Source organism: Astatotilapia calliptera, chromosome 11 (genome assembly GCF_900246225.1).
Source record: "Astatotilapia calliptera chromosome 11, fAstCal1.2, whole genome shotgun sequence".
Classification (NCBI taxonomy): domain Eukaryota; kingdom Metazoa; phylum Chordata; class Actinopteri; order Cichliformes; family Cichlidae; genus Astatotilapia; species Astatotilapia calliptera.
The window spans coordinates 16,443,463-16,469,641 of NC_039312.1; the positions used below are offsets into that span (position 1 = coordinate 16,443,463).

Here is a 26,179-nt window from a genome sequence, read left to right on the forward strand (position 1 = left end):
TAAAGAAATGTACAAAAGTTTATGTCATTTCACTGCACCTGCAACCTTCCTGTGCTTCACTGCTAAGAGAGTGCGCCACGCACGTGACGAGCGCATCCACCCGCGCACAAAGAAAGCGCTTATCAGACCAGCGCACACTCTTAAATAATAAGACATGCAAATAAGAGCGCAAAGTCCGCTGCAGTGTGGACAGTGTGACGGCGGTGCGCGCGAGCAGTGCGCGTAACCGCTCCGCGCCGGTTGGGCTGGAGCGGTGATTGTGGAGAAGACCCGAGAGTTTTGGTAAACCCGCATCGTGGATGAGGAACGCAAGTGAGAAGGGCCTGCTACGCGACTGTGCCATCGGACTATGCCTTACCCAGCTCTGGAGGAGAGCAACAGGCAAAGCATAGGGCGGGAAAGCGCAAGGCGACAAGGAGAGGGGAGCAGGCGGGCGTCTCGTGTGCGCTCCGGAGATGGAGATGACAAACCGCAGCCTGCACGGCGACTCCAAAGTCGACTGCGTGAGCTGCGATGGCCTGATCAGCCGAAACCGTGGGGACTCCGCAGACGTGTCGGTGCCACTGACACTCCCCGGGAAACGGACAACTCACATGGAGGGAGACGACCTTTACAGACTCCGAGACAGAAAATTATTACTGGAGGATAAAAAGCGTCTGTGCGCGTGGACTCTGGGCACCGCTCTCTTTGGGATACTGCTCATGATAATCCACGCAGAAATATGTCCCTATGTTTACACTCCGGTAGGTTTAAGACACGAAACACGTCAGTGTCTTTCAGACATTATCTCCACACCGAAATGCACAGCTTACATTTGAAATTAAATTAAATGTTTAACTATAAAACTTTATCTTGTATAGTTCGCTACCTTCTGTGTCAGCTGCCGCCTCTTATTATGTGGATTCATGTGAATATTTTTCTTAAAAGTTCTTAAAGCCCACGCTAGAAGTGATGTGACACATTGCTCTTTTGCGCATGTTGTAAAGCGTTTAAATGATAGCATCTTTAATGATAGCAACTTTGCATCTGCAAAGTTAGTCCGTTTGTTCAGCCCTTCTCTGGAAAGAGCAGACAAAGCTCTGACAGCAACATTAAGCTCACTTTCTATTTTCAGGAGCTTACTTTTTTATTGTTTGCCCTTGGACTCATGCTCAAATGCTAAATGAACAAATGAACACTACTGCTTCTACCTTAATTCAGAGGAACTAAAGCCTGTAAAGACTTGTTCCACTGCTGGCAAGCAGCACCTCAAATCAATGTCAACCTTTTAATAATACACACCTAGATTTGATTTTTCTTAGAAGCACATTTCAGGACACAGCTTCTCATGACTAAATTCTTGGTTAACAAACAACACTAACCGCTTGCAGCTCCAGCAGCATAATCTGCACCTGGTGTTTGACCGTCCGTGACCCGTTAATTAGTTAGTTCATTTCCAGACAGTCTATTTGGTAGCACAGACTCATGATATTAAGATGCAGATCTCAGTGGATAACAATGCCAGTCTACACAATCAGCGAATGATTGACCCCCCCCCCCCCCTCTCGCAGCACATGCCAGTTCCACATGTGGAAAAAAGTTACGACACGTGCTGCAGAACATCAGACCACATCCATGCTGTGAAGTCAGGGATTGATCATGCTGTCAGAGAGTCTCACATTTCTAATGCACACCAGGTACACCGCTCTGTCTGTTACATTCAATGAGGTTGACCTGGAGAAATTATGATGGTGAAACTAAATGTACTGGCATAAATATGAGTTCAGAATTTCAGTTTACAAACATGAACCAAGAACAGGTGCTGTTCAACTGCTCCTAACAGCAGGCATCGGCTTTGGTATGATGGAAATGCTGATGCACTGGAAAAGTGTTCTCTGCCCACAGTAAAAGCATATTATTTTGGAGAGGCTTCAGTTCTGATTTAACCATAGCTTATATAACTCATGCCAGGATTCATACTACTTTTTGTAACTTCATGCAGTGCCAAAGTCATGAATGTGAGCTGCACCATGGACTCTTTTGGGGGGGGGGGGGGGGGGGGTTATCACATAACAGCAGCGTTAATCAAACATAGCATCTATATCTTTCCCTGGAAGTGCACCATATAATATTATTTGTTTTTATGTCATTTTTATGTATGCTGCAGCATATATTTGGAGCGGCTCTATCAAAGTTAGCAATCGTCTACAAAGTTGTATTCAAGCAAACCTTTTTCGTGGTTATGCACAAAAACAAAGCTATTTATGGAACCTTTTTCCACATTTCACCTCTTCCCCTGCAGCATGATTGTTAACAGTACTTCAGGCGATCTTTCCACATCATTTAGTGTATAATTAGAGCGTTTGCATGGCTAGGCTAATGGTCTCTCTGTCTTGACTAAGGTTGTTCTAGTTGCCAGGGGGATGCACTTTGACTTGAATGTGACCTTGTGTCATCTTTTCTGCTGCTTTTTTAATTAACTGGCTTTTACAGTTTGAAACAATTTACATGCACCGAGACTGAAAATGTGAGCATTCGATCATTATTGCAGGCATTTGAGTGATTCTGAGACTACAGGTCAAAAAGAAAGTTTGTGACAGATTGGTCCGCCTGAACATAAATGGGAGATTTTTGTCTCATACAGAAAACATCATTTGGTAGACAGCCCATACATTTTTATGGCATCCTATTGTTGTATCAAACAGCACCTCTCACTAATCATTACTTTGCAGATTATATTTAAACTTAGTCAAAAGCATTCCATGTGCCAAGCAGGTGAAAGTCCTGATAATGAATGTCAATATCATTATCACAACTTTAACGTGGCTATATTTCATCCACTGACTACACAGACGTTTGTTTTTTAAACTCATCACAGCAAAATAATCAGCAGAAATGGATCATCTGATCAAAGGTCAAACAAAATGGGGAGAACATTTTTTTTTCACACACGCAGGGCAGCCACATTTGGTATCCGTGTGCCAATCCCCATAGTGGAAATGACTTCTGTGTGAGCTTTGCTTTTGCTTGATATGGGTCAAAAATGATGTAAATCTTTCTCTTTTTGAATTTGACTTATGTAAATGTAGGCTGTGCAAGCCAGATGTGTGGGTGTGCTGCAAGTACTACACATCCTGTTCTTAAAAATGATGAGTTTAATGTTTCGGTGGTTGCTTTTCCTGTTTCACTTTTATGAATCTACATTGCCTGCAAAGTAGCTGCTGATAGCGAACATAGGTTTGCATGATTATGCCCTTTGCACTAAGAAACTTGGGAAGTCACTGGCATTCTTTGAAAATATGAGTACACAGCATGCGTATATCAACAGGATGAGCTGGTGGTGAGCTTCAGGCTTGGTAGGTATAATGTAGACATCAAACAAAGGAGGCAGCTTGATTAGGATGGATTTTATTTTGTTTGCTGCTTCCCTTTATTGGGATGGTAGTTTGGAGGTTAGTACTGTTGCATTATGGCAACAAGGTCCTTGCTTCAGATACAGGGTGGGCATGGGGTGGCTTTAAATTAACTATAGGTATAAATGTGAGCATGAGTGATTGTCTGCAACCCTGAACTGGACAAGTTGAAGAAGATAAATGGATGCTTCCCTTTCATTTGGTTGAAAGTTTTGAGGTAATTACTATTATTTCTTTAAACATTTGTTAGCAAATGCTTTAATTTTTTCGCCTACTCTTGATTTAAGACTTACCCAGTAAACATTCACTTTATAATTTTCTGTTTCTAAATAGTATATTCTGAACTCATATGGGCATATGGCACAACAGAGAGATTTCAATGTATATCACCAACCAGACAGCAGGAATGTAAAAAACAAAATGAGATGAAGAGGCAGTCAAAACAAAGCAGCATCTCTCTGACGTTAAGAATGCAAGATTTTTTTATTTTTTTTTACCTTTTCCACTACACTACTTTTGATCTTGTCTGATATTCTTTGTAAACCCACACTTAAATTTATTGCAGAGAATGTACATGAACGTTAATGAAACCACAGTGGCTAACAAACCAAACTCGAAAACTAAAGTCAGATGCATGTATTATTACTTTGGAAAGTATTTATTTATTACAAAACTCAACCCAGACCGCTGACTATTGCGCTAGATATAGTGTTTTGTTTTGTTTTTTTATATTGTTTTGCCATACCTTGGGTGGCCTGTTCTGGTGACACTGGATCCTCATTTGTCCAAGACCATCTGTCCAAGTCTGTTAACCCAAAGTAGGTTAAACAGGAAAATGTTACAGAAATAATTTTAGAAACTCGGCACGAAACATGCTGTTGAGCTCTGTGTTATGGTGTGTGGTGAAATGTTGAGCTTTTGCGGGGTCTTCTAATTAGTGCTGGATGAATCACAGACGTGATGTGGATGCTACGGGAGAGACTGTGGAAAACAATGTACCTTGCCAATGGACGTCACACCATACCACCTACACACTCAACTCGCCTCAAGTTTGAAAGTTTGTAATTATCTTTTTGTCAGTAAAACCACACTGAACTATGCTTCTTGTGAAAAAGCAAAAAAGCTTCCACTAATACATCACCTGCACTGACATGTATGGCTCAGCATTATAGACAAATATAGGGCCTTTTAAAACTGCTGAGACCAAGGTGATTTGGTTTTTGATTCATCACGTGACACCGTCTCAATTTTACGATGGAGCAAAGCATTATGGTGTGAGTATCTGAGCCTGTAACTGCTTGTTCCGTGGAATGGAAAGTATTTAATTACAAGCACACATTACTTTAATTAAGTGGTTTTGTATGTATTTTTTGGAGTTCACTGTAGAATCAGTAACTCCTTTTTCATTAGGACTAATTACTGTAAATTATGTGAAGCTCATTTTGGAAAGAGTCAAAAAGTAGCCTGCAATTGTACTGTTAGGTAACAGAAAGACAAAAATTGTTCAATATAATATATTATGGAAAGAGAAATTCCAACAATACATTCATCATAAACAAAAAGGGGGCTAATGTACATTTGAGAAAACATCAGATTGTAGAGACTGATTGGTGACCATGCAAAGTAACAGAAGTGCAGCCATTATTGGGCAGTAATAAAATACATGCAGTTTGGCTAGTAGCTTTTTGATTTGTTTTTACTATTTTGTAGTTGTGGATAGCATTTCGTGTTTTATAAAGTTGAATATCTTAGGTCTAGTATTATTTTTTAACTTGGTGAGTGAAATACTCCCATCTGGGCAGTTTCTGGAAGGCAGGTGTTTGACTGACAGCCATTGTATACAACAGCAAAATGGTTATTCCTACTCTTTCCCAAGAATAGTGGGGAATTTTATTTTTTATGTTTGTTTTTGATCATTGAACAATTTGGCACTTTTTTCCAAACAAAGCAATTGATCGATCCCTCCACTGGCATGAAACCTTTTTTTTTTATTATACTTTGTGAATACAATCCTAATTCCAAAAAGGCTGGAATGTTGTGCAATATGTAAATAAAATCAGAATACAAAGACTATGAAACTTTTTTTTTCATGAAAAATGTTACCTCGTTTTGAATTTGATGGCACATCTCAGAAAAGTTGGGATGCAGGCAACAAAAACAGCTGGAGGAGCATTTTGCAGCTAATTAGGTTAACCACTAACAAGTCAGTAACATGACTGGACATAAAACAAGTCTAATCTTAGAGAGGCACAGTTTTTCAGTAAATATGGGCAGTTGTCTACAAATCAAAAAAGAGTGGCTACAATGTTTTGAACATTTCAGAATAACGTTCCTCAACATAAAATTCTAAGGATGTTGAATATCTCATCATGTACAGCATGTACAGTCATCAAAAGAATGTGAGAATCTGGAGAAATATCTGTGCTTAGGGGACAGAGCATCTATTGTTAATAAAATATCAGTTTATGAGATTTACAAATCATTACATTCGGTTTGTAGTTACGTTTTACAGGGCCAATCTTGGAATGGGGGTTGTGTTTTATTATTATTTATGTATTTTTTCCACTGTGATGGACTTATGACATGTCCTTCTGGTGTCCTGTGAGAGCTGCAATAGGTCCCAGGCTCCATTGCAAACCTGAGCTCTGCAAGCATTTAAGACAATATATTGATAGATTTTTTTTTCAGATTTTTTTTCAGTGGATTCTTTAGTTTAGAAAGATGAAAGGATAAAATTTACAGTGTCACACAGCAGACCAAGACAAAGACGTGCGTTCTCTTCACAATGCCTCAGAATAAACGAATTTTCCTTAGATGAAACAAAGCCAATCCCCGTTTTGAAATCAAAAGAAAAATGTCATATACAGACTGCACCAAGGACAAACTTTTTTACTGCAAATGGAAGAATTTGACTCTACCTGAGGAGCATGTTAACAGTCTGGAACCCATACTGGCTAACAGTAACCATATGTAGCAAGTTTCTGTCCGTTGAGAGCTCTTATTGTGTCTTTTCTTTTTTTTTTTTTTTTGTGCATATTTAGACCAAGAAGAAAAGAATGTTCTGATATATATTTATATATATATATATATATATATATATATATATATATATATATATATATATATATATATATATATATATATATTAGATAATTAAAATATTGTGGTTAAAAGAAACATATTACAGCAACTTTTAAAAATTATTAGTTATTTATTTTTCATCTTTCATCCCTTTATGGTCTGGTTTGATGTAATTTCAGGATATTGTTTTTATTTTAGGTGGATTTCTAGTAAAATGTTGTTTTTTTTTATAAAACAGGTGGATGAAGGAACACTAAAACATAATTTCAGCAAATAATTTCTCATACTCTAGACTTAAGAAGTCACTTGGATGAGTGAAGAAACATTTCTCCCACTGAAAACGCTGTCCACATGAAAAGAATCCACTTATTGGGTTCTCATTCTCTAGGTTTTTTTTTTTTAAATTAAACTTCATTCTGCACACTTAATACTCAACCTGGCCTGGACATGGCACCCCTGGCACACTGGTTTGTGTGCTGTGACATGTTTTTCAAAAAGCTGGTTTCCTATTTACACTTTGGCATAATCAGATTGTTTGTTGTGGGTTTTCATGCTTTTTGAAAAAAAACTGACCTGATTTCCAAGTCATTTAAATATAATTGATAAAGACAGGAGAGTTTAATGCACTAACATTGCATATCAATCAATCAAAGCTTTATTCGTCACATGCAGGTTGCCCTGCAGTGAAATGCCCCCCCCCCCCCCCCCCCCCCCCCCCCCGACCTTACACATATAGCACAAACATTACATGGGGATACAGGTCGGAGATTGGCAGAATCAGAGAAAAAACATTGAAATGTACACTACAATGGGGAAAGTACAAGAGGAAAAAAAGAGACCCCTACTCATGCTATGCTTCCATGGTAGGACAACATGAGAACAGGAAACAAAAAAACTCCTCTGCACAACAAAGCACATAAATGTCCACAGCACAACATTGTGAAGACATGACAAGCCACAGGGGTGGGTAGGGGGTGAGGAGTAATCCGAAGCGAACACAGCAGCCGCCCTGCACAGCGCTACCATTCCAGCGCGGCACACAGACCCGCCGTGTTCCCTCGCAGGAAACAAGCATCGAAGGCGTTGGAAAGGGAGGGGGGATGAGTGAGTGCCTATCAGTGTAAGTGTATGTGTGTGTGTGTCCATAGTTCAGCTGAGATATATGTTATTAATGATATAAATCAATGGGGTAAAAGAAGAAATCAAAGATATATTTGGTGTGTGTGTGTCTGAGAGAGCGTATATTCATATGTCTTGATGCATTCTCAATCATCCAGGTAAGTAAATCTCCAAAAGTTGATTCTGTTGAACAGATGAACAGAATCAACTTTTGGAGACGTGTGTGTGTGTGTGTACTTACTTTAAAAAAGACTTCTTATTATGGACAGTGGGTGCCGTCATATTGCCTGCTCAGGCTCCTCAGAAGCTGATAGAGTATGTCCTAATTTGAGCGTTCACCTTCCTGCTCCGCTATCTGGCCTTCCTCCACCTCATCTCCTGATAGCTCTAATCTGACTCTCCTTCCACAATTCTGAGTTTAATCTTTTCTGTCTCTCCCTGCCCTCTTCTTCCTGAAATAGGCTGAAAATATGAGGTAGTAAGTCCTGCTGTCCACTTCAAAGGAAACTAAATAAAATGCTTTGTTTCAGAAGAGATAATATCACTGGGCATTTCTGAAATTCTACTAAATCAAAGTTAAGACTAATTGATGAAATGATTTCGTTTATGGGAGTAGAATCACAATATCTGCAAAAAATGATCACTTAATCTCCCTTGTGGTCATAAAATGTAGAAGCTGCAATTCCTGTTATTTTGAAAAGAAAATCCATTTGCTCTGTTTGCCAAACAGACACAAATATAGCATCAATAGAAAGTGCATTATGTCCTCTTGACATTGCAGCAGGACTCGTATAGATTGCATAAATGGCCTTTGACGTAGAAGTCAAGTACTTGATTTGCATGTAAGTGTTTTCGCTCAGTGCTACAGAAGGGACTAGCAGCTATCCAGTTCTTGGACTATATCAAACCTTGATATATGAAAACATGAAAAGCAGTGAAATTTTAGACATTGCAGAAGAACAGCTGTGTTTTCATCACTCACGGTTCTGTTTTCTCTAACTCTATCTGTTTTCTTCTCAGGGCTCAAACATTGCATTGATCATCAACTGCTCCATCAGCCTGTCAACTGGGTGTCTTCTGATCCTCATTATAGCTTTCCATTATAAGGACATCCAGGTGAGTATGCTTTTTATGTTTTTTGGCATCGCTTATTGAACTATTACTTATTGTAATTCAATGTAACTCAGCATTAGTTTGGTTAAAATTCAATTTTTTTAGAGATACTTAAAGGCAGCTTTTTAAAAAGCCCCTCTCAGGCCATGTCTGGTAGCCTCAACACTGATTGTCTGTGATATTTGCTGCATGCAGGAAAACCCCAAATAAAAATCTCAGCCCACACAGGCATGCGCAATATTGCAGCTGTAATGTTTTTCCAGTCTACGTGGCTTGCTGCCGATTTGTGTGGGAATTTAATATACATGAAGGGATTTGGTTGAAATTAAACAGAGTAAACATTCTTTCATTTCCCCTCTTGCACAGTCACAGCATGCATGTTTAAGAGTAGTAACAACAACAAGTACAGAAAGAACTGTGTGTCTGTTTTGTAACAGTTTCTTTCATTTTTGCCTGCTGGGTTTGTATTCTTACCTACAGAGTGTTTAGTTTGGTCATAAGTCGCGTGTATCTGATACAAGAGGGGTACTGTCCAAGTGTGTAGAGGAGATAAGGAAGGACAGGCTTAGGGTGGGGACTGATATAGAGACAGTGTGCAGTGATGCATGATGTAACTGGTGTCAGAAGTGGCAGGCTAAATCATTCAGACCGTCTCAAAGTGTCTTAGTTGGTGGATTAAAGACAAAGTAATAATTAACAAAATGATGAAAGAGGAAGTTCTAAGAATGTCCCTGCTTCACTTTCTTAAACAAAATAAAGCTGCAGATTGAAGAAGTGGAAATATCTGAGTCACAATTTCAATACACATTCATAGTTTATCTCACAGGCTTCTGTCAAATATTTCTGGTTCAAATCTTTAGCGGGCCAAAAATAATTTTCTTATCATTTCCCTTTTAGCACAGCCCAACTATCGTATACTTGCAATCTTTCCCGCTTATAATGCAAAGTATGCATGTCGTAGTAATCCACATAATGAGATTATACTATGCGTATCCCAAAGTATTTTGTTCTTTCTAACAACTTTTTATTCCCCATCATAACTTTGCTGAGGCAATTGATAGAAATGGAAGTCATATAGTTAAAAAACACATCAGCAAAATGAAAGCACCCTGCTAATGTCATTAGCAAATATTGTAGGCAAATTCAATTCAGTTTAGTTTTATTCATATAGCACCAAATTATAACAGCAGTCACCCTCAAGTGCTTTATATTCTAAGATAAAGGCACTTTCATAATACACAGAAACCACAACAATTGGGCGACCACTTGTGAGCAAGCACTTGGCGACAGTGGGAAGGAAAAACTCCCTTTAAAACAGGAAGAAACCACCGGCAGAACCAGGCAGAAGAGAAAAGAAGAAAAAAAAACAGACTATGGAAGACAGCCAGAGATGAACAGTAACTAATGCTAACTAATGAGTAAATGCAAAGTGATGAATAAACATATAGTAAGTGAAATAAAAATGGAAGATGAAGCTAATGACAGAAGCTTTGGAGAAAAAACATCACAGATTTTATTGACACCATATTTACATACCATCATTACATTAATTGCATATCCACTGTATGAGAAGAAGATGCAACTGTAATGTTATTTTCTTCCATCTCCAACTGCACTTTGATCAAATTCCTTTCTATTTTTACTCTTTACTGTCCTTCCTCATCTCTCAGCTGTTCATCATTGACCACAACCAGGTGGACTGGCGTATCGCCATGACCAGCCACAGGATTATTGTCATCACCCTGGAGCTGTTAGTTTGTGTTATCCATCCTGTTGGATCATACTGGGGGGTGGGCCTCCATGTGAACTCCTCTTCCACCGTTCCCACTCCATCTCCACTGTGTGTTTCCAGCCACCACGGCGAGACCCTGATGGACATGGAGCTGCTGTTATCAGTGCTGATGTTCCTCCGCTTGTACTTGGTGCACAGAGCCATCTTGCTGCACAGCAAAGTGCTGCTGAGTGCCTCCTACAGGAGCATAGGCTCACTCAACAATATCAACTTCACCTTTCGCTTTGTTCTCAAGGTACTGATGAACAAACACCCAGCACGCATGCTGCTAGTCTTCATCCTGTTCTTCTGGCTCACTGTGTCCTGGATGCTTACACTGTGTGAGAGGTATGAAGCACAACTGAGACTTTGTGTAATCAAACTGATTCATAATCGCATTAAACTGATTTTTCATTTGCACGAATGCAGGCATTACAATAACGAACCAAAGATTTTCAATGACAAAATGAAAGTTTTCTCATTAAAAAAAAAAAAAAAAAATTAATTAGCTCTTTTTCTTAATCTCTCTTCCATCTTCACCCAGGTGTCAACTGACTATTATACACAGAAACACCAAAATGCTCTCCAGTAGTTTAACATTCCTCTTCAGGGTTTGATAGTCAGTTTGACTTTCTGGTTCAAGATGGATTTCCAATAAATGATTTCATAATTCTCCCCTAACAAAATTCTTTTTGACGTCTGCCAGCTAAATGTCAGCCTGATCCTCTGCAATCTGCCTGGCTGTTTAAACAGCGTGAGGTCATTTGTTCGTTTGAACCTTAATGGGAGGTTTGCCTTCAGTTTTCCACTTCTTTCTCGCATTCGTGTATATTTTGACATTTTGATTTGTCAGAAGTAATAAAAGAGCTTATTACTGATAGCAGATAATTTCACCAAATCTGTCAACACGCAACCATTATGCTAGCTGATTACTAGATCCGTGAGCCAGACGGATAAAATGATATGTTATCTAGCTGTGAGGCTTCAGCAAAGTTTATATTGGGCTTGTACTTTTGATGTTTTACAAGTTTATACTGGTCTCGACTTCCCGAACTCCTGAGTGCTGTAAAAAAATCTGCACTGATAAGGCGGTTTGATTAGTACGCCACACCTTCATCAAACAGACTGTGTTTGAGATGTTAAGAAACAAAATGAAGAACCTCAGAGAGTCAGGGAGAGTGTCACAAATAAACTTATCCATTGCATCACTTCAGCTCTTAATTGTATTTGGTGATTCACTGAAATAGTTAAATATAAGAAGGGATTTAGCCTGTAACTGTATCTATAAACAGGTTTCTGGATTAGACTGATATTAGTCAGAATTATCAGCTGCTACTTATACTTATACTCCAGAGCAGTTGTTGAATAGGATTAGAGAACTAATCCTATTCAACAACTGATATTAGAAAACAAACAAAGAAACAACCATACATACAAAAAAAAAATGTTTTCTATCTCATACAGTTTCACAACTGGGGGGTGGGGTTAATTGTGGTAATGTTTATTTTTTAACTCAACTAATACCTCTTTATAATATGTTTCATTACACTTCAGTCTCAGTGCTACGTTGTTTCCCCTGCAGGCAGACCAAAGAATCAACAGGCCATATGGATACAGCGCTGTGGCTCATAGCCATCACCTTCCTCACAGTTGGCTATGGGGATGTGGCACCCAAAACCAACTGTGGCAAGGCAGTGTGTCTCTTCACTGGAGTCATGGTAACTAAGCTGATTTGAGAAAATGTAGTACTGAAAATGATTTTAGATTCACATAAAAACTAAGGGCATACTGAATAAAATAAAACACACAATGCTTGTTCTTCATCAAATGATTGTTTTGGCCTTGTATCAGACAGTGTATGAAAAAGGGAAAAGTGTAGCATCTTTAGCATAGCATCTTTATTTTTAATGCACTTTACATCCAACAATGTTGGCCAAAGTGCTACAAATATAAAACAAAGAGAAAACAGTTTAAATTACATATAGAATACCTTAAACTTAAAAAAAAATAACAATTGATAACAAACATATTAAGAGACATCAACAAGTCCTGCTGTGTACAGTAAGGCCCAGAAGTATTAGAACAAAGACAAACATGAAGATTTTCAGCTTTAATTCCAGAGGTTTAACAAAGGTATTCCATGAGGAATCACAATCCTTTATATACAACTTGATGAACTTGATGAAGTTAGACTGCCTAAATTCTAGCACCCAGTCGCGTTCAAAGTTTGGTGTTTGTGAAGTGTGCAGTCTCATTTAGATGTTTAATCTGGCAAAGTTTAATCTGGCTTTATTGTTCTTGAGTCTAACCAGTGGTTTGCACCTTGTTGTAAATCCTCTGTAATTCCATTCAGTGAGTCTTGATATTAGACTTTGTCAGTGTCTGCCTCCTGAGGACTGCTCTAGATGTTGTGAAGAGGATTTTCTTATCGATGGTAATAATTCTGTAATCATGCACTTTAGTTGTTAGTGGTCTTTCAGGGCATTTGCTTTGTTACTGAGATGACCAGGTCGTGCCTTCTTTTTAAGACTGTAGCAGGATGTTCACAGCTTTCATTATCTCCCTGATTACTTTAATATGTTTTTTCAGCCCAATGATGGCCTCCTGTTTGCTGTTTACAGGAAGCATTCAGCAAATGCAAATTCAACAATTTGAATCAATTTCAAATCTGTTATCTGCTTATTTTGTCATGGAATAAAAAGGAAAAAGACCTAATTCATCTGAAACTACTTGGCATTCAATTTTCCAATTATTTTTGAGCCTCTGAAAATTAGGGAATGTGTATATTGTAATTCTTAAATTCCTTAATTGAATACTTTTGTTATACTCCTAAAAGTTTGTACTTCAGTCGCATCTTGACTGTTTGAATCAAAGAACTTTGTGGTGATGTATGGAGACAAAATGATAAAAACTGTCTCACTGTACAAACTGTTATCTCCTTACAGTAGCTGTGAGACAAAAACCCTCAATTCAATAGGGAGGCACAGGGAGTGGAGTTTTTTTAATCTTTGCTTTGCTTGTCTTTGTTACCACTGAAACCACCCGACACACTTTTGAGTGCAAAAACAGACAATAACACACAAAACCAAGAGCTTCTGTCACTGTTTTCACTTTGTCACACTATGTTGTCTCTAAATAGGTTGAATTTTCTGTTATCTTCCATTTTGTTTCATTTCTTCTCTGTTCTGTCACACTGTATTACATGTTGATTTCATGGATAGCATGAAATCAACATGCTATCCATGTTGATTTCACTGGAGGACTTCCTTTTGCGCAATTGATTTCATTCCTGTACTGTGATCTATTAGCATCTTTTATCTTCTGCTAGGGTTTATTATGTTTTATCGAATCCCTTCTCCGTGTATTTTAGCGTCATTTGTTCTACTTCATTCTACCTTCTCACCCTTAATGTTCTGTTCCACGTGTTTGTTTCATTCCCTTCTGTTCCACTGCAACAACTATTCATCCATTTTCCTATTTCATTTTTCCTATTTCATTTTCAGGTCAGTTCAGTTTGGTTCAGTTCACTTCTCCGCTGTTTGCAATCCAGCCTATTCTGCACTGTTCCACTAGTTATCTTTGATACATTAAATTCTTCTTGCTTGAATGCCTTCCTTCCCTTGTGTGTGTGTGTGTGTGATTTCGATTGCAGCTGTAAGTTGACGCAGTGTACTTCTGCAAGACCTTGATATTACCAGGCGCTCACATGAAAAGACTGAGGGAGGGAAGCTGTCAGCATGCAGTGTACCCTGTGCAGTTGCACAAAGATCTATGTGAAGTGTGATGGCTCTGCTGAGTGTGCCATAGTGTCTCAGAGAATTACAGCCAGGTTTAAGGTTTTTCATGTGTAAAAGAGCAAAAAAGGACATATATGAACATCTTAAAGTGAGATGTTTTTCTTAAAACAAGTTCGTTTTTTATGTTAATGCAAAAATGTTGGTAAGTGAAGACTGAAAAAAAGCTGGAGGGAAAGGTCAAGTGAGGGCAAGCAAGGAGTGGCTCCGTGTTTGAAATGGCAACACATTTTGCTGCTGCCTTGAATTCTGGTACAAGCAGATAAGAATCTCGGCCATGGCTCTGGATGTGGGCACAAGTCCGGTTTAGACACCTCTGTGACAGAGTGGAAAACAGTCCTCCCAATCTTTCCCTCTCTCTTTCTCCATCTCCCTTGTTTTCATTAAGTTCCCCCCTTATAAGGCAAAACTTTCCACCATATCCATTTTAGGTGGTTTATTGCCTTTGGCACCACTACAACAGGAGGGTGTGCCAACCTGTGCCCAGGGTTTGGAAAAAAATAGATTTCCCACTCCCATCAGCAGCTCTGGGAGCTAGAAACTTGGGGTGATACTCACACCTGTAATATGGTTGAAAGCTTCAATGTTCAGCACTTTGGCCTCTGTCCAGCTATAACTCAATTTGCAGCTGTTTTAAGGAGTTGACACCACTTTTTGCATCCCATCCCTGTGTGAGGATGGATCCAAGGAAAGAGTTTGTACCTCCCAGGTTTAGCAGACGATGTAATGATAGATATTTTGTGGCTGGTGGAATGAAGGATAAATATATCTTTCAGAACTCTGGCTCAAGCTTTATTGCTCATGCTTGGTCTTTCTCTCTCTCTCTCTCTCCTCTCTTTCTAATGCAAGCTGAAAAGTGGAAAACAGGTAAAAACTGGTTAACTTTTATCTTTATTCGTAATGGATATGAGTGCAGTGTTTTGTCTCTGTCTCCACTGATACATCTTTTTATAGATGTGGATGTGTTTTGCTTTGAGACCCATTCGAATATTCACCATCATTCTGTATTTCCCTATCCAGGAATAGCGCTAAGCTATTCTCAGAGGAAACCCACACTATTTTAGTGCCACTGAGGCCCGTCTAAGCATTGAACTTTTTGTGTAAATTTAGTTTTGATTTATTAGATGGAAGTACAAGGATCAACACTGAGTTTTCTGAAGAAGTTCTTTCCTTAGAGGGTAATGGACACGTAAAAAGACACGCTGGCCGCTGTCATTGAGCTTAACTTGCAAATTCAGGCTCATCAGTTTTGTCTCAGTATTCTGGATCAGTCTTACACAATCGCTGACGATCTGTTGAGACGACAACAAAAATACTAAAAGCTCTGTGTGTCTTGGGTTTTAGGGTGTTGCCTGCACCGCCATGCTGGTTGCAATCGTTACAGAGAAGCTGGCGCTGAACAAAGGAGAGAAACATGTGCACTTCTTCATGATGGATATCCAGATTTCTAAAAGGGTAAGAGCATGCAACAATTTTCTGCAAACCTGTATAAACACACAGTAATCAGCCGGCATGCCTTTTTTTATCAAGTTCTTTCTTTTTTTGTTTTTTTCATTGCTTCTATTTGAAATATTCTGTAGTGGGTCATGTGACATTTGCATGTATGGGTCTTTTCCTGCTTATTATTCTTTTACTTCAAAGTTGATATTTGTGGTTTTGCTTGTTTTCCCCCTGGAATCGCTGCAAATCATATATCCTTTGGGCTACATGAAGTAGGTTAGTAGTAGCTATCGGTAACTGTTCATACCCACATTCAGTGTGCAGATTTGAGAACCATTTAATTTAGATAATCCCTCACAATGAACACCATGTCCGTGTTTGTTGCTGTCAGAGTCAATGGGACAATGTGTGGTAATGCAGTTGTAAGAACAGAGCAACTGGAAGTCTGTGCTGCATTGCCACACAGCATTGATACAACAAACTAATACACTTTGGTATGCTTTGTATACTTGGTATTCTGGGCAATAAAAAGGAACCCACAAGAAAAGGAGAATTTGAGTTTTTATGGTTCGAAATTCTGTGAAAGTTTAAAGAAAATATTGTTTACTAATAGCTAAATATAAATGACATCAACAGCTCTCTTGTCCAACAAAAAATAATCTTGATAACAATTTATGTTAATATAAAAGTGTAACACATACATTTTCTGAGCTGTGTTGAAGTTCTCATAAATAGTGGCTCTAATTTTTTTAGCATTTGCATGAAAATTTTTGTGCAACAATCCAATAAACATGTTGTAACCATCAATTACCCTCCCTCCCATCACTGGTAGCTGCAGTGTTGTAAGCCAAACAAGAGACAGGATAAAACGGATAGAGATGTCAGGATGGATGAGTCACTGCTTTCCATGTTGCATGCACGCTTTGGTGTTTGATTCCTTTACTACAGGATTGTGTGGGAAAAGAGAAGGGAGAACTGCCGGGCTCTTGATGTCCTTTTCAAGGCGTCAAACAGAGGAAATAATCTTATCTCTGTCAGGAAAGAAACTTGTGTCACTTCAGGCCTGTGCAGCAGCGGGCAGGAAACTGCTGACGCGTGTGTTTTGCTTTTAAGGGTGTCTGAAAGTAAGTAGGAGAGGAGTGTGGTTGCAAGTGTCTGCTTGTTGATGGGAAAAAGGGAAGTTACAAGAAATCATTTTCAGTGTCTTGGTAATACGCAAAAATGTGTAATGACTGACAGATTGTGCAGGCTTGGTTTAAAGCTGTGTTTTGTATAAAGCAGTACAGCTCCCCCCCAAACCGTGTAGCAATGTCTGACTGAAGTAGAAGCACTGCTTTGGAGGATACAACCATTTCCTCTCTCCTGGTGGCTGCATCCTGTCACAAGGTGCATCTTTATGCCTCGCTTTTGGTTGTTTTGGTTTGTGTGTGTGCATGTGCATGCATCCTCCTGAGCTTACTGGTGCAGTCCAGATTTACACTGATGGGAACAAGGGAAGACATCTGGATGCAAAACACTGACAACCTCTATTAATAACCCTCACAACAAGGTCGTAGTGACATCATCACAGGGTAGTTACAGTGATTTGAGCAGGAAGGTAAACAGACATGAATAGAATCAAAGAAAAAACAAAACAAAACAGGAGAATACAAGCGAAATCTAGAAATCTCAAGTTCCTAGTTTAGCCGTTATGGCCTGTTTTATAAATATCTGTATATAAGACTCACTGACCATAACAGCCACTATCTGAAAACAGCATCATTGTACAAAAGGGGGGAACAGGAAAGGCTATCTGGATTTCATCAGCTGGCCTGGACGATGTGTGCTGTACTAAAATCTTTAAAAGTTAACAGTTAGCGGCTCTGCACGAATTTTATCAGTCGAACATCCAAAGTTGATCGATATGTGCTGTCACCACATTTCTGTATGTTTAAGCAGTCAGTTCAAATGCTTCTTTTCCCAGATCCGCCATGCTGCTGCTAATGTGCTAAGAGAATGCTGGCTTCTTCATCGTGCAAACGTGACAAAGGGCAACCGCGGTGAGCACAGAAAACACCAGAGATGCCTTCTGGAAGCCATCAGAGTGTGAGTTACTGTATTGCAAAATAATACCTTCAGGCGGGGTGTCTGCGTGCGTGTTTCAGTCTGTGTGAGGGGTGTACAGTATGTGGGTGGTGGTTTGTGTGCCTTACATGTGTATTTTATGGGTCATTAACTAATTGTCAACATGCTCGGAGTCACCAATTTAAAGATGCTAATTTAGATTACTAATTAGATTTGTTTGCCTCTTTTATGTGGACAGGATATGTGTGAACAAGTGTCTGTTCTTCCTGGCAAGTAAATAAATAAAAGGCCCCTTTTTTAAATGATTATTTGAAGTTTTTGACAATAACTGACAACTATTGTGCAAACCTTTCGGGAGATACTTTTAAGAAGAATCACTTTTTTTCCTCCATACATTGTGTCTGCTTGTAATTGAACAAGTTTCTCTTCTAAGAACAAGTGGATTACACAAGACAGGATGTCTGAAACGCTGATCATGTGGTACATTATCCTGACAACAGCAATACATGTGTGAGAATATGTCAGCCTGTGTGAACGGGGTCGTACTTCCTGCTTTGAACTGTTCTAAACTATTATAAATAAACCCTGTGTGGAAAGTGTGAGAAGAAGGCCCCTCTCTACTCTAAGAGTAGAGACCAGGTGCTTGATTGCAAAATTGGTTTTCATATGTCTTTGTTAGCTGATTGTCTGGATTATCTATTGAAGGAACTAAATTTAGACCTTTTCCACATTCGCCGCAAACCTTCTAGTAATGTTTTATAGCATTTCAACAAACTCAGCATGACTCCTTTAATACTGAGTAATTGAATACTTGATTGTCAGAATATTCCTCAAATCAGATTTTCTGTAAGTGTTTTATCTCAGTGTAGTCACTCATATTGGACGATCAACACTTCACAGCATTTATTTTGTTTACATTCCTGTGCCTCAGGATAGCATTTAAAATACGGTCTAATAAAATACAGTTTGAATTTTTCCACGTGTCTCAAAAATCACATTTACAGTTGTTGGGTTTTTTTTTAACTTCACAGATTTCGGCATTTACGCCTTAAACAAAGAAAACTAAGAGATTACGTCAGTGAGATGGTGGATCTCCCAAAGGTAAATAACAGCACATATGATTCACTGTAAAACTCCATTTATTTACACTTACAGGCCATTACATTTGGTATACATGTTCAGTCGCTCTGTAATGCAGATCTCTAATCAGCCAATCACCTGACAGCTACTCAGTGCATTTAGGCTTGTACGTCAGGTCCAGGCGACCGGCTGAAATTCACACCAAGCATCAGAATGGGGAAGAAAGGTGATTTAAGTGACTTTAAAACAGGGTTGTTGATGCCATACCGGTTAGTCTGCATATTTCACAAATCTGCTGTGATTTTCCCACACAGTCATGTCTAGGGTTTTCAGAGAATGCTCTGAAAAAAGGAAATATCCAGTGACCAGCAGTTCCCTGGCCACTAACTCCTTGTTGATGTCAAAGACTGAGCAGACTGGCAACAGTAACTCAAATCTCAAATAACCACTTTTTACAACCAAGCTATGCAGAAGAGCATCTATGAAAGCACAGCATGTTTAACCTTGAAGCAGATGTGCTACAGTAACAGAAGACCACACTGGGAGTGACATCTGCCAGCTATGAGGAGGAATCCGAAATTAAATATTGCTGTTTGGGGTTTCTTAGATAGAGCAGATAAATGCATACAAAAAAAACTGGATGATGAGATTTTAATTTGTCAGAAGTGAACAGGCACAGAAAAGGTTTCCATGAGGAAAAAACACATTAAAAAGACATCACCTAGTGAGAGTCACAAATGTAATTCTGGAGCGCTGTAATTGCTGGAATTATATGAAAATGTGCCCAGTTTCACTAAATAAGCCGTTCTATGGTTACCTTTCAGTCAGTTACGGTCTAACAATCTACTCCTGCTTACTGACTGAGTGCAGCTGAGCCGCAGCATAAAAAACAAACAGCTTCAAACAAAACAAAAAGCGATCCAAATGTTTTTGTCTGATTCCCTCAAAATCACTGTCAATCAGTCAGTAATCCACACAAACTCTGCAACATACTTTTAAAATGTATCTGCACAGAGTTCAGTAACGTTAGACTTTTGGTTCTAGTTTGAACTCCAAGTGTGTTTTCTTTTCAAAGCCAAAATATTTGTGTTGTGTGGTGGATTTCAACAGATGCAGATGATTATGTGCGACCTCAGTGCCAACTGGAATAACTCCTATCGGGAGCTGGAGCAGCGAATCCTCTCCATGGAGCAGAAGCTGGACGAGCTGAGTCGCTGCTTCCAACAAACGTCTGATCTGCTGTCTCAGGTTGTACGTCACCGCAACCCAGAGATCAGGTAAACAATACTTACAGATGCCAGTGTCCCTGCACAGATCTGCTAAAAAACACACTGTAAGATGTCATATATCATACGTTTATTCACTTTGGAGAATAACAAAATTATTTTGTTGGGGTTTTTTTTGTAGGTGACACGACTGCACGCAGTTGTTAAAAACAGTCCGTAGTGTTTTCATCTGAAGTATCCACGAATCCTCTCCAACCAGAGCTGCTTTAGACTCTTAACATGCTGAACCACTTGGAGGACTGGCATACTCACTAAAGATCATCTTTTGGCCCCATTCTGAGTGTACTGCACAGTGACTCACTGCTGTTAAATTATACAGATAAAATAAGACCTAAATTCACTGCTGGGAAATCCGAGTGCATTTTCAGGAAATCTGCTGGGCTTTCAAGCAAAAGGATTGGTGACAGAGCCCAAGAACTAACCTGATCTCAGTCAAGGACTGTGGAGGATCCCTTAATCTGCAATAACATCAGATCTGTAAACTTCTATTTGCAAGATATTATTGATGCTCTACATTCCTAGCTTATTCCTGTGGAATAAGCCATTTTGCATGTTTTAATTTTTGCAGTATTTCAGTGTTAATCCAACCATTTTCCATCATCTGAGACACACAGTGTCTCAATAATTCATCACTGTTGTGCTCTCCTGTAGCCGTTTAAGTAAATCTTGAATGAAAATGTGTTTAACGGTAATAGACTTTGGTGAGTGAAGAGAATGAAGTGAATGTCAAATTAAACTTGATGAAAAGAAAGTTTTATTGCAAACTCTAAGTCGAAGGGATCCCATGACTATTAACTGAAACTTGCAGACTTGCGTCGGCCACAGTTTGACGGAAGAAAAAAAAACATCCAACACTTTACACCTGTTGAAAATAAAGAAACTTCAGTGGCCTTATAAGCTCATCTTTTAGCAATCCAACTGCTCCATCTAGTGGACAATATTAAAACACACAACAATAATCATAATAATAAAAACTACACGACTTTCTTCCTGATAATTTCGGATTCTTCAGCATCTCAAAGGAGCATAACATTTTCAGCTGTATTAAAACAGAAAACAAGATTTAATCAAACCTCTGTACAAATGTCACTAATAAGAAAGCACTTTGTGAGAACAGCTGCAAAACTGGACCAACTCTCTCTCTCTCTCTGGAGGATTAACTGGAGTTTTGTTTAAACTTAATCCAGTGCTGGAAAAAAAGCCTCCTTGTTGGCTACCTTTTTTTTTTTTTCCATTTTATTTTTTTTTTTTTTAACTCCGGTAGTTAGTGTAGCAGCAGAAAAATGTATGAGAAACTAAATATGTAACATTTGCACATGGTAAACATGTTAATAACCATCTAAAACATGCTTATAATTCAAAGTCATTTAGAATGAGTGTGTTTATGTTTTTGCTTTATTTCTGTCACTGGAGGACACATGAATTAAACAGACTGGTGACAAGCAGGTGTCATGTGTGGCATATCTATTTTGATTTGTTGCTTGAAGAAATAAAAACGGATCTATTCGTACTTCTGTCACACCGTAGGCTTCTTCGGTTTGTTACTTGTCCTGTTTTTAAGCTGGTGCCATATGTATGCTGAAGGCCTGGGAAACAGTTCTCCGCAGTCACATGTGAAGGGCATTCTGCATGTTCTCTTGACTTTTCTTTTCCACGTGCAGCCAGAGGGAGGTTTTTTTGGAGACCCGCCCTTCAGGTGCTGCGCCAGGAGTTTAGCTCCTGTGAAAGTGTCCCCACAGCTAACACAGATGTAGCTTATGGCCTCCGCGTGCTGAATACAGTGTCTCAGGAGGTGCAGCCTGTGTTTAAAAGCTCGTCCGCATGGGCACTTGTGCGACCGGTGGCCTCGGTGGAGGTACCGGTGGCTGATGATGAGCGAGGGCTGCCGCAGGACAGCGCCGCACTGCCTGCAAGGGTAAGGCGCCTTGGAGCGCCAGCTGCTGTTCATGCGTTTCATCAAAGCCAAGCGATGGCTGTCATTCTCAAACATGGCTAGGATGGTTGGCATTGGTTGTGAGGGGGGGTTAAAGAGCGCACCCTCTTGGTATGTGTCCCGGGGTCTTGAAAGCACAGGAAAAGGGGAATGAAGGTTACTTGAAGGCGGTTGGTTTGGCTGAGCTAGGGCACCATTTGTCCCTGACGTTTGGCCATCACTGTGTGTTCCATTAATGGCCTTGCTCACGAACTTGGTTGACTGCAGCTGGATTTTTGTGCTCTGGGCTCCTCGGTTATCCTTTGCCAACAGTGATGGAGTAGTAACAGTGCACGCCTTGGTGCTGACCACTGACGTGTGAACTTTGGTTACGTGCTCTACTAAATATTTCTCAGAGGTAAAAAGGAATTTGCATATGTTGCATGCTTTCGGCATTGACTCAGAGCAGAAAAGCACCAAAGGCGATTTTCTCCCTTTGGGACACTGGTGGCTATAGTACAAGTTTTTGTGACTGAAAACTTGGCCACAGATGTCACAGGCATACAGAGCCAAGTGGTGTTTCTTAACAGCACTCTCAGTTAGAAAGGCCTTCTTGCACAGAAAGCATTGATATTTTACTCTTACGCCACTGCAGTGCAGCAAGTGGAGCTTAATTGACTTAAACGGACCTCTGCCGCACACAGTGCACATTACACTATTGGCAGCAGGAAAGGGTGCACATGTCGTTTGGGAATCTGGACAGTCTGAAAAATGACCAGAATCATTGGGAAAACTGGAGTTGGAGCGACCATTTGTTTCAGAGTGATCTGGAGGCAGTTTATTAGGTTTAGAGTGTGTCATGACTTCATCTTCAGAAGCAGAGCTTGTTGAATCTTCTGCCATGTCGGAATCACTTTCAGTGCTAAGATCTTCATCATCTGCACCCAGTATGTACGCCACACTGTTTTTAGGCATCTCAGGCTTTATATCAGCTCTCTGTTCAGACCTCAGTGCTGGCAGTGAGTCATGTTGAACAGTATCTGCATTTTGCTGCATTGTCTTCTCATTAGGAGAGCTGTCACTGCTCTGCCTCTTACAAATCAAAGAGGAATCTTCTTGGATAAACTCAGAGTCTGTACAGTGTTTCTCTGCATGCTTGTTCAGCTCCCAGACATTGCTGAAAGACTGATGGCATTTGTTGCAGACAGGTGGCAGATGCGCATTATCCAAGTGTGTAGAGAGTGACGTCAGGCGACGGAAACTAACCTTGCAGATGTGGCATGTGGCTTTGGTATTGTGGCTTTTATAATGTGAAATCAATTTCTTTAAGTTGTGGATGTTCTGCCCACATTCCCAACATTTTGATACCAGGTGCACATCTTCGTCGCTGCTCGAGTCTGCTGACATAACAGTCTGTGAATTTTGAACAGAAAAGACAAAAATCAGTTGAAATAGTCCAGAATATAGCACCTTGTTCCTGCATTTACTTTTATACCTGTGGCCCCAGAGACATGTGGACAATGAGTGGACTAAACATTCTGACATGGTTTGTAGTGATGCACTTTGGTTCGCTCAGAGTTCTCTTTAATTGGGCTTCTTCTGTTAGCCATTTAGCATGAAACCAAATCATGGGGAAAAGCTACAAGTTTACCAACTCATCAACTGATTTGGACCAGAGAAAACAAACCACAGGTGTGAACATGCTCCTAAGATTTACAAACACTGTCTGAAATGGCTCAAAAACAAATGGTTGAACCAGATTTTCTAATGAACCATACGTTGGTGAATAAAAGATGGACCGATGGCTAGCTCACAGCACATCAGTGACCGTGAGCTAAAGTTCAGCCTCACACACCTGCTCACATGGCTGCAGGCTTTTCGTTTGTATTTATGATGTGTGAAGACATAAAACATTGTATAGAAGAGACAGAAAAATACATCAATAAGACACTGAAATATTAACCATTGATGAGGCCACAAGATTAGAATTTTTACAGTAGCCATTTTAGTTTTTTGAAACCAGACTGATGTGAAATGGTAAATGTTAATGGCACTAATGGAAACCAGAATTAACTAAATTAACTTTTTTTTAAATCAGGTGATTTGCCCCCTGTTGGCCATTAGATGAGATGGTTCAATGAATGATTAAGGAACTTTAGCACTGGCTTCACTTTTCAGAACCGGAAGCTACATCTATCTTTTTTATTCAGTTAAAGAGCTTCTAATATGTCAAAAATATAGTGTATAGTTTTTCAAACTTATTGTAAAGCAAAGCTGCCCAACCTTTAAAGTATTTGTGGCATTTTTTTTTTATTTGCACAAGTTGGTAGTCTGTACTTGCAGTTTTATGCCCTAATGGAATTAAAGTTAGTTAACCAACTTCCATGCTTTATTTCAAGAAGAGCGCGAACCCTAAGGTAGTCAAGTGGCAATCTGTGAGGCAGAAAAATTAAGTCGTCATGGAAATGCTAAAAACTAAAGTTACTCTTGTTGCCAGCTGATCCACTTTCCAAACACTCTGGTATTAAAAGTCCTAAATTTGTTCTCAAAAGACAGGTAGAGAAAAACTGTTTCGACTTCCATTAGTTCCCCTGTTTACTGCAACTCCAAAATAATATGAATATTTTTGTAACTCAACATCGGGTGGAGCTAGAACAGGCATTTGCTTCCACATCCATCTTTTACGTGCAGTCTATTGGCTTCCACAACTAAATAAGTTAATAATAAATTAATATTTATAACTGAACAAACATTTAAATGCCATCTACATAGCTTAATATCTGTTATTATCTGGAAGCTTTGTTGTTGAGTAAACCAAGGTCTTGGCTAGAAAAAAAAAACAAAGCAAAACAAACACAAAGAAATTAAAATCACCCCCTAAAATTCAAGATATTACCTCTCTCCTGTGATGCTGTGACAAGTATGCACTTTTTCAAAGTACACAGGTTAATAACAAAAATAAAAACAATTCAATAAAATTTTTCAATACTTAAAATAAACATACTTTGTTTAGTAATGACTACTCTTCTCAGGCATCCACACTCCAGTATCACAGTGCCACTTTGCCATTGAACTATCAACATTTGCTGGAAGAAACAACACACGTTCTCTCTTGTGGCTGACTTAATACTATACTAGATGCACTTACCCCGTCCACAAATACCGGTAACAGCAGACGGTTCGTGCAACTCATTTACTGTGAAAATATAAGTAGCTTAACTTGGTATAATGAGCAAATCCAGCTGTAGGTGGGATAAAAAACAGGTCTCCATATTTCAAAGAGAAAAAGAACAATTCACTTTTACCTCGGGAAATCCTCCTGTCCTTTATGGCGTCCAAGATCGCTGTTCCGAACTCATCTACATCCGGTTTGAACCGGAAGAGATGAGCCTCCATCTCCCACAATGCATCGATGTGCTTTACCCACTGAGTGGACAAGCCAAGGCAACTCTAAATTATTCTTACTACAAATATAAATATTTTGCAGCTTGCTGCTGCAATTTTTAATCTACAGATTTATTAAAAAATAAATCTTTAATGCAAAGCGATCTCATGCTAAATTGCTAACAGAAGAAGCCCATTATTTATTTTATTTTATTTCATTAATTTTTATTTAAAGAAAATTATGAGACACCTTACTTTTTTCTTTCTGAAATCAAGCTTATACACTAAGAAACGTATTCCCCTGCATCTTCTAAATATCTCTTTTTATGCATATATGTTTATATGCATTTTATGTTAAATAAGCAGAGTGAGTGGATGCCTGAACAATGGAGAAGATTTGAAGAACCCTGGTGATGTTAGAGCTGTAGTAACTAAAGAGGGATAACGCTTATACCAGGAAGATATGGCAAATAGTATTTTAAGCTGGGTTAAGAAGAGAAGTGATGGTCAGTGAGCGGAAGTAATAATTTATGCATAGAAGGAGCACTACAGATGTGATGTTTGCCTAAAGGGAGGGTGTTACAGCAAACAAGAGGAATGAAAGTTTGTAGAAGCAAGATGGAATTCATGTTCGAAAGAGCGAGAGGCAGGTGTAAGAGTGCAAACTTGCAAAGAGTAGAGGTAGTCAAGGTAGATGAGCTTAGATATTTGGGGTCATCCATCCAAAGTAAAAGACAGTGCAC

At 39.3% G+C, this 26,179-nt stretch overlaps 2 protein-coding genes across 8 annotated transcripts; one reads left to right on the top strand and one right to left on the bottom strand.

Annotated features, from left to right (window-relative positions):
- Nucleotides 1–69: 69 nt before the first annotated feature.
- kcnn4 (potassium intermediate/small conductance calcium-activated channel, subfamily N, member 4) lies at nt 70–21,650 on the top strand. 4 transcript variants are annotated; one of them, XM_026184308.1, is made up of 10 exons: nt 73–743; nt 8,613–8,708; nt 10,376–10,824; nt 12,059–12,194; nt 15,120–15,137; nt 15,615–15,725; nt 17,674–17,795; nt 18,806–18,875; nt 19,965–20,131; nt 20,262–21,650. In XM_026184308.1, the coding sequence occupies exons 1-10, from the start codon at nt 456–458 to the stop codon at nt 20,263–20,265; spliced, it is 1,461 nt and encodes a 486-aa protein (XP_026040093.1). In that variant the 5' UTR covers nt 73–455; the 3' UTR covers nt 20,266–21,650. The 4 variants fall into 4 exon arrangements, with proteins under 4 accessions (XP_026040094.1, XP_026040096.1, XP_026040093.1 ...); XM_026184309.1 differs by lacking the exon at nt 20,262–21,650 and having other exon boundaries at nt 70–743; nt 19,965–20,135; XM_026184310.1 differs by lacking the exon at nt 15,120–15,137 and having other exon boundaries at nt 74–743.
- Nucleotides 20,878–25,467, bottom strand: LOC113031846 (zinc finger protein 585B). 4 transcript variants are annotated; one of them, XM_026184305.1, is made up of 2 exons: nt 25,358–25,467; nt 20,878–23,465 (listed from the first exon to the last, which is right to left on the bottom strand). In XM_026184305.1, the coding sequence occupies exon 2, from the start codon at nt 23,457–23,459 to the stop codon at nt 21,657–21,659; it is 1,803 nt and encodes a 600-aa protein (XP_026040090.1). In that variant the 5' UTR covers nt 23,460–23,465; nt 25,358–25,467; the 3' UTR covers nt 20,878–21,656. The 4 variants fall into 4 exon arrangements, with proteins under 4 accessions (XP_026040090.1, XP_026040092.1, XP_026040089.1 ...); XM_026184307.1 differs by lacking the exon at nt 25,358–25,467 and adding an exon at nt 25,272–25,345; XM_026184304.1 differs by lacking the exon at nt 25,358–25,467 and adding an exon at nt 25,201–25,345.
- Between the last annotated feature and the right edge of the window lie 712 nt (nt 25,468–26,179).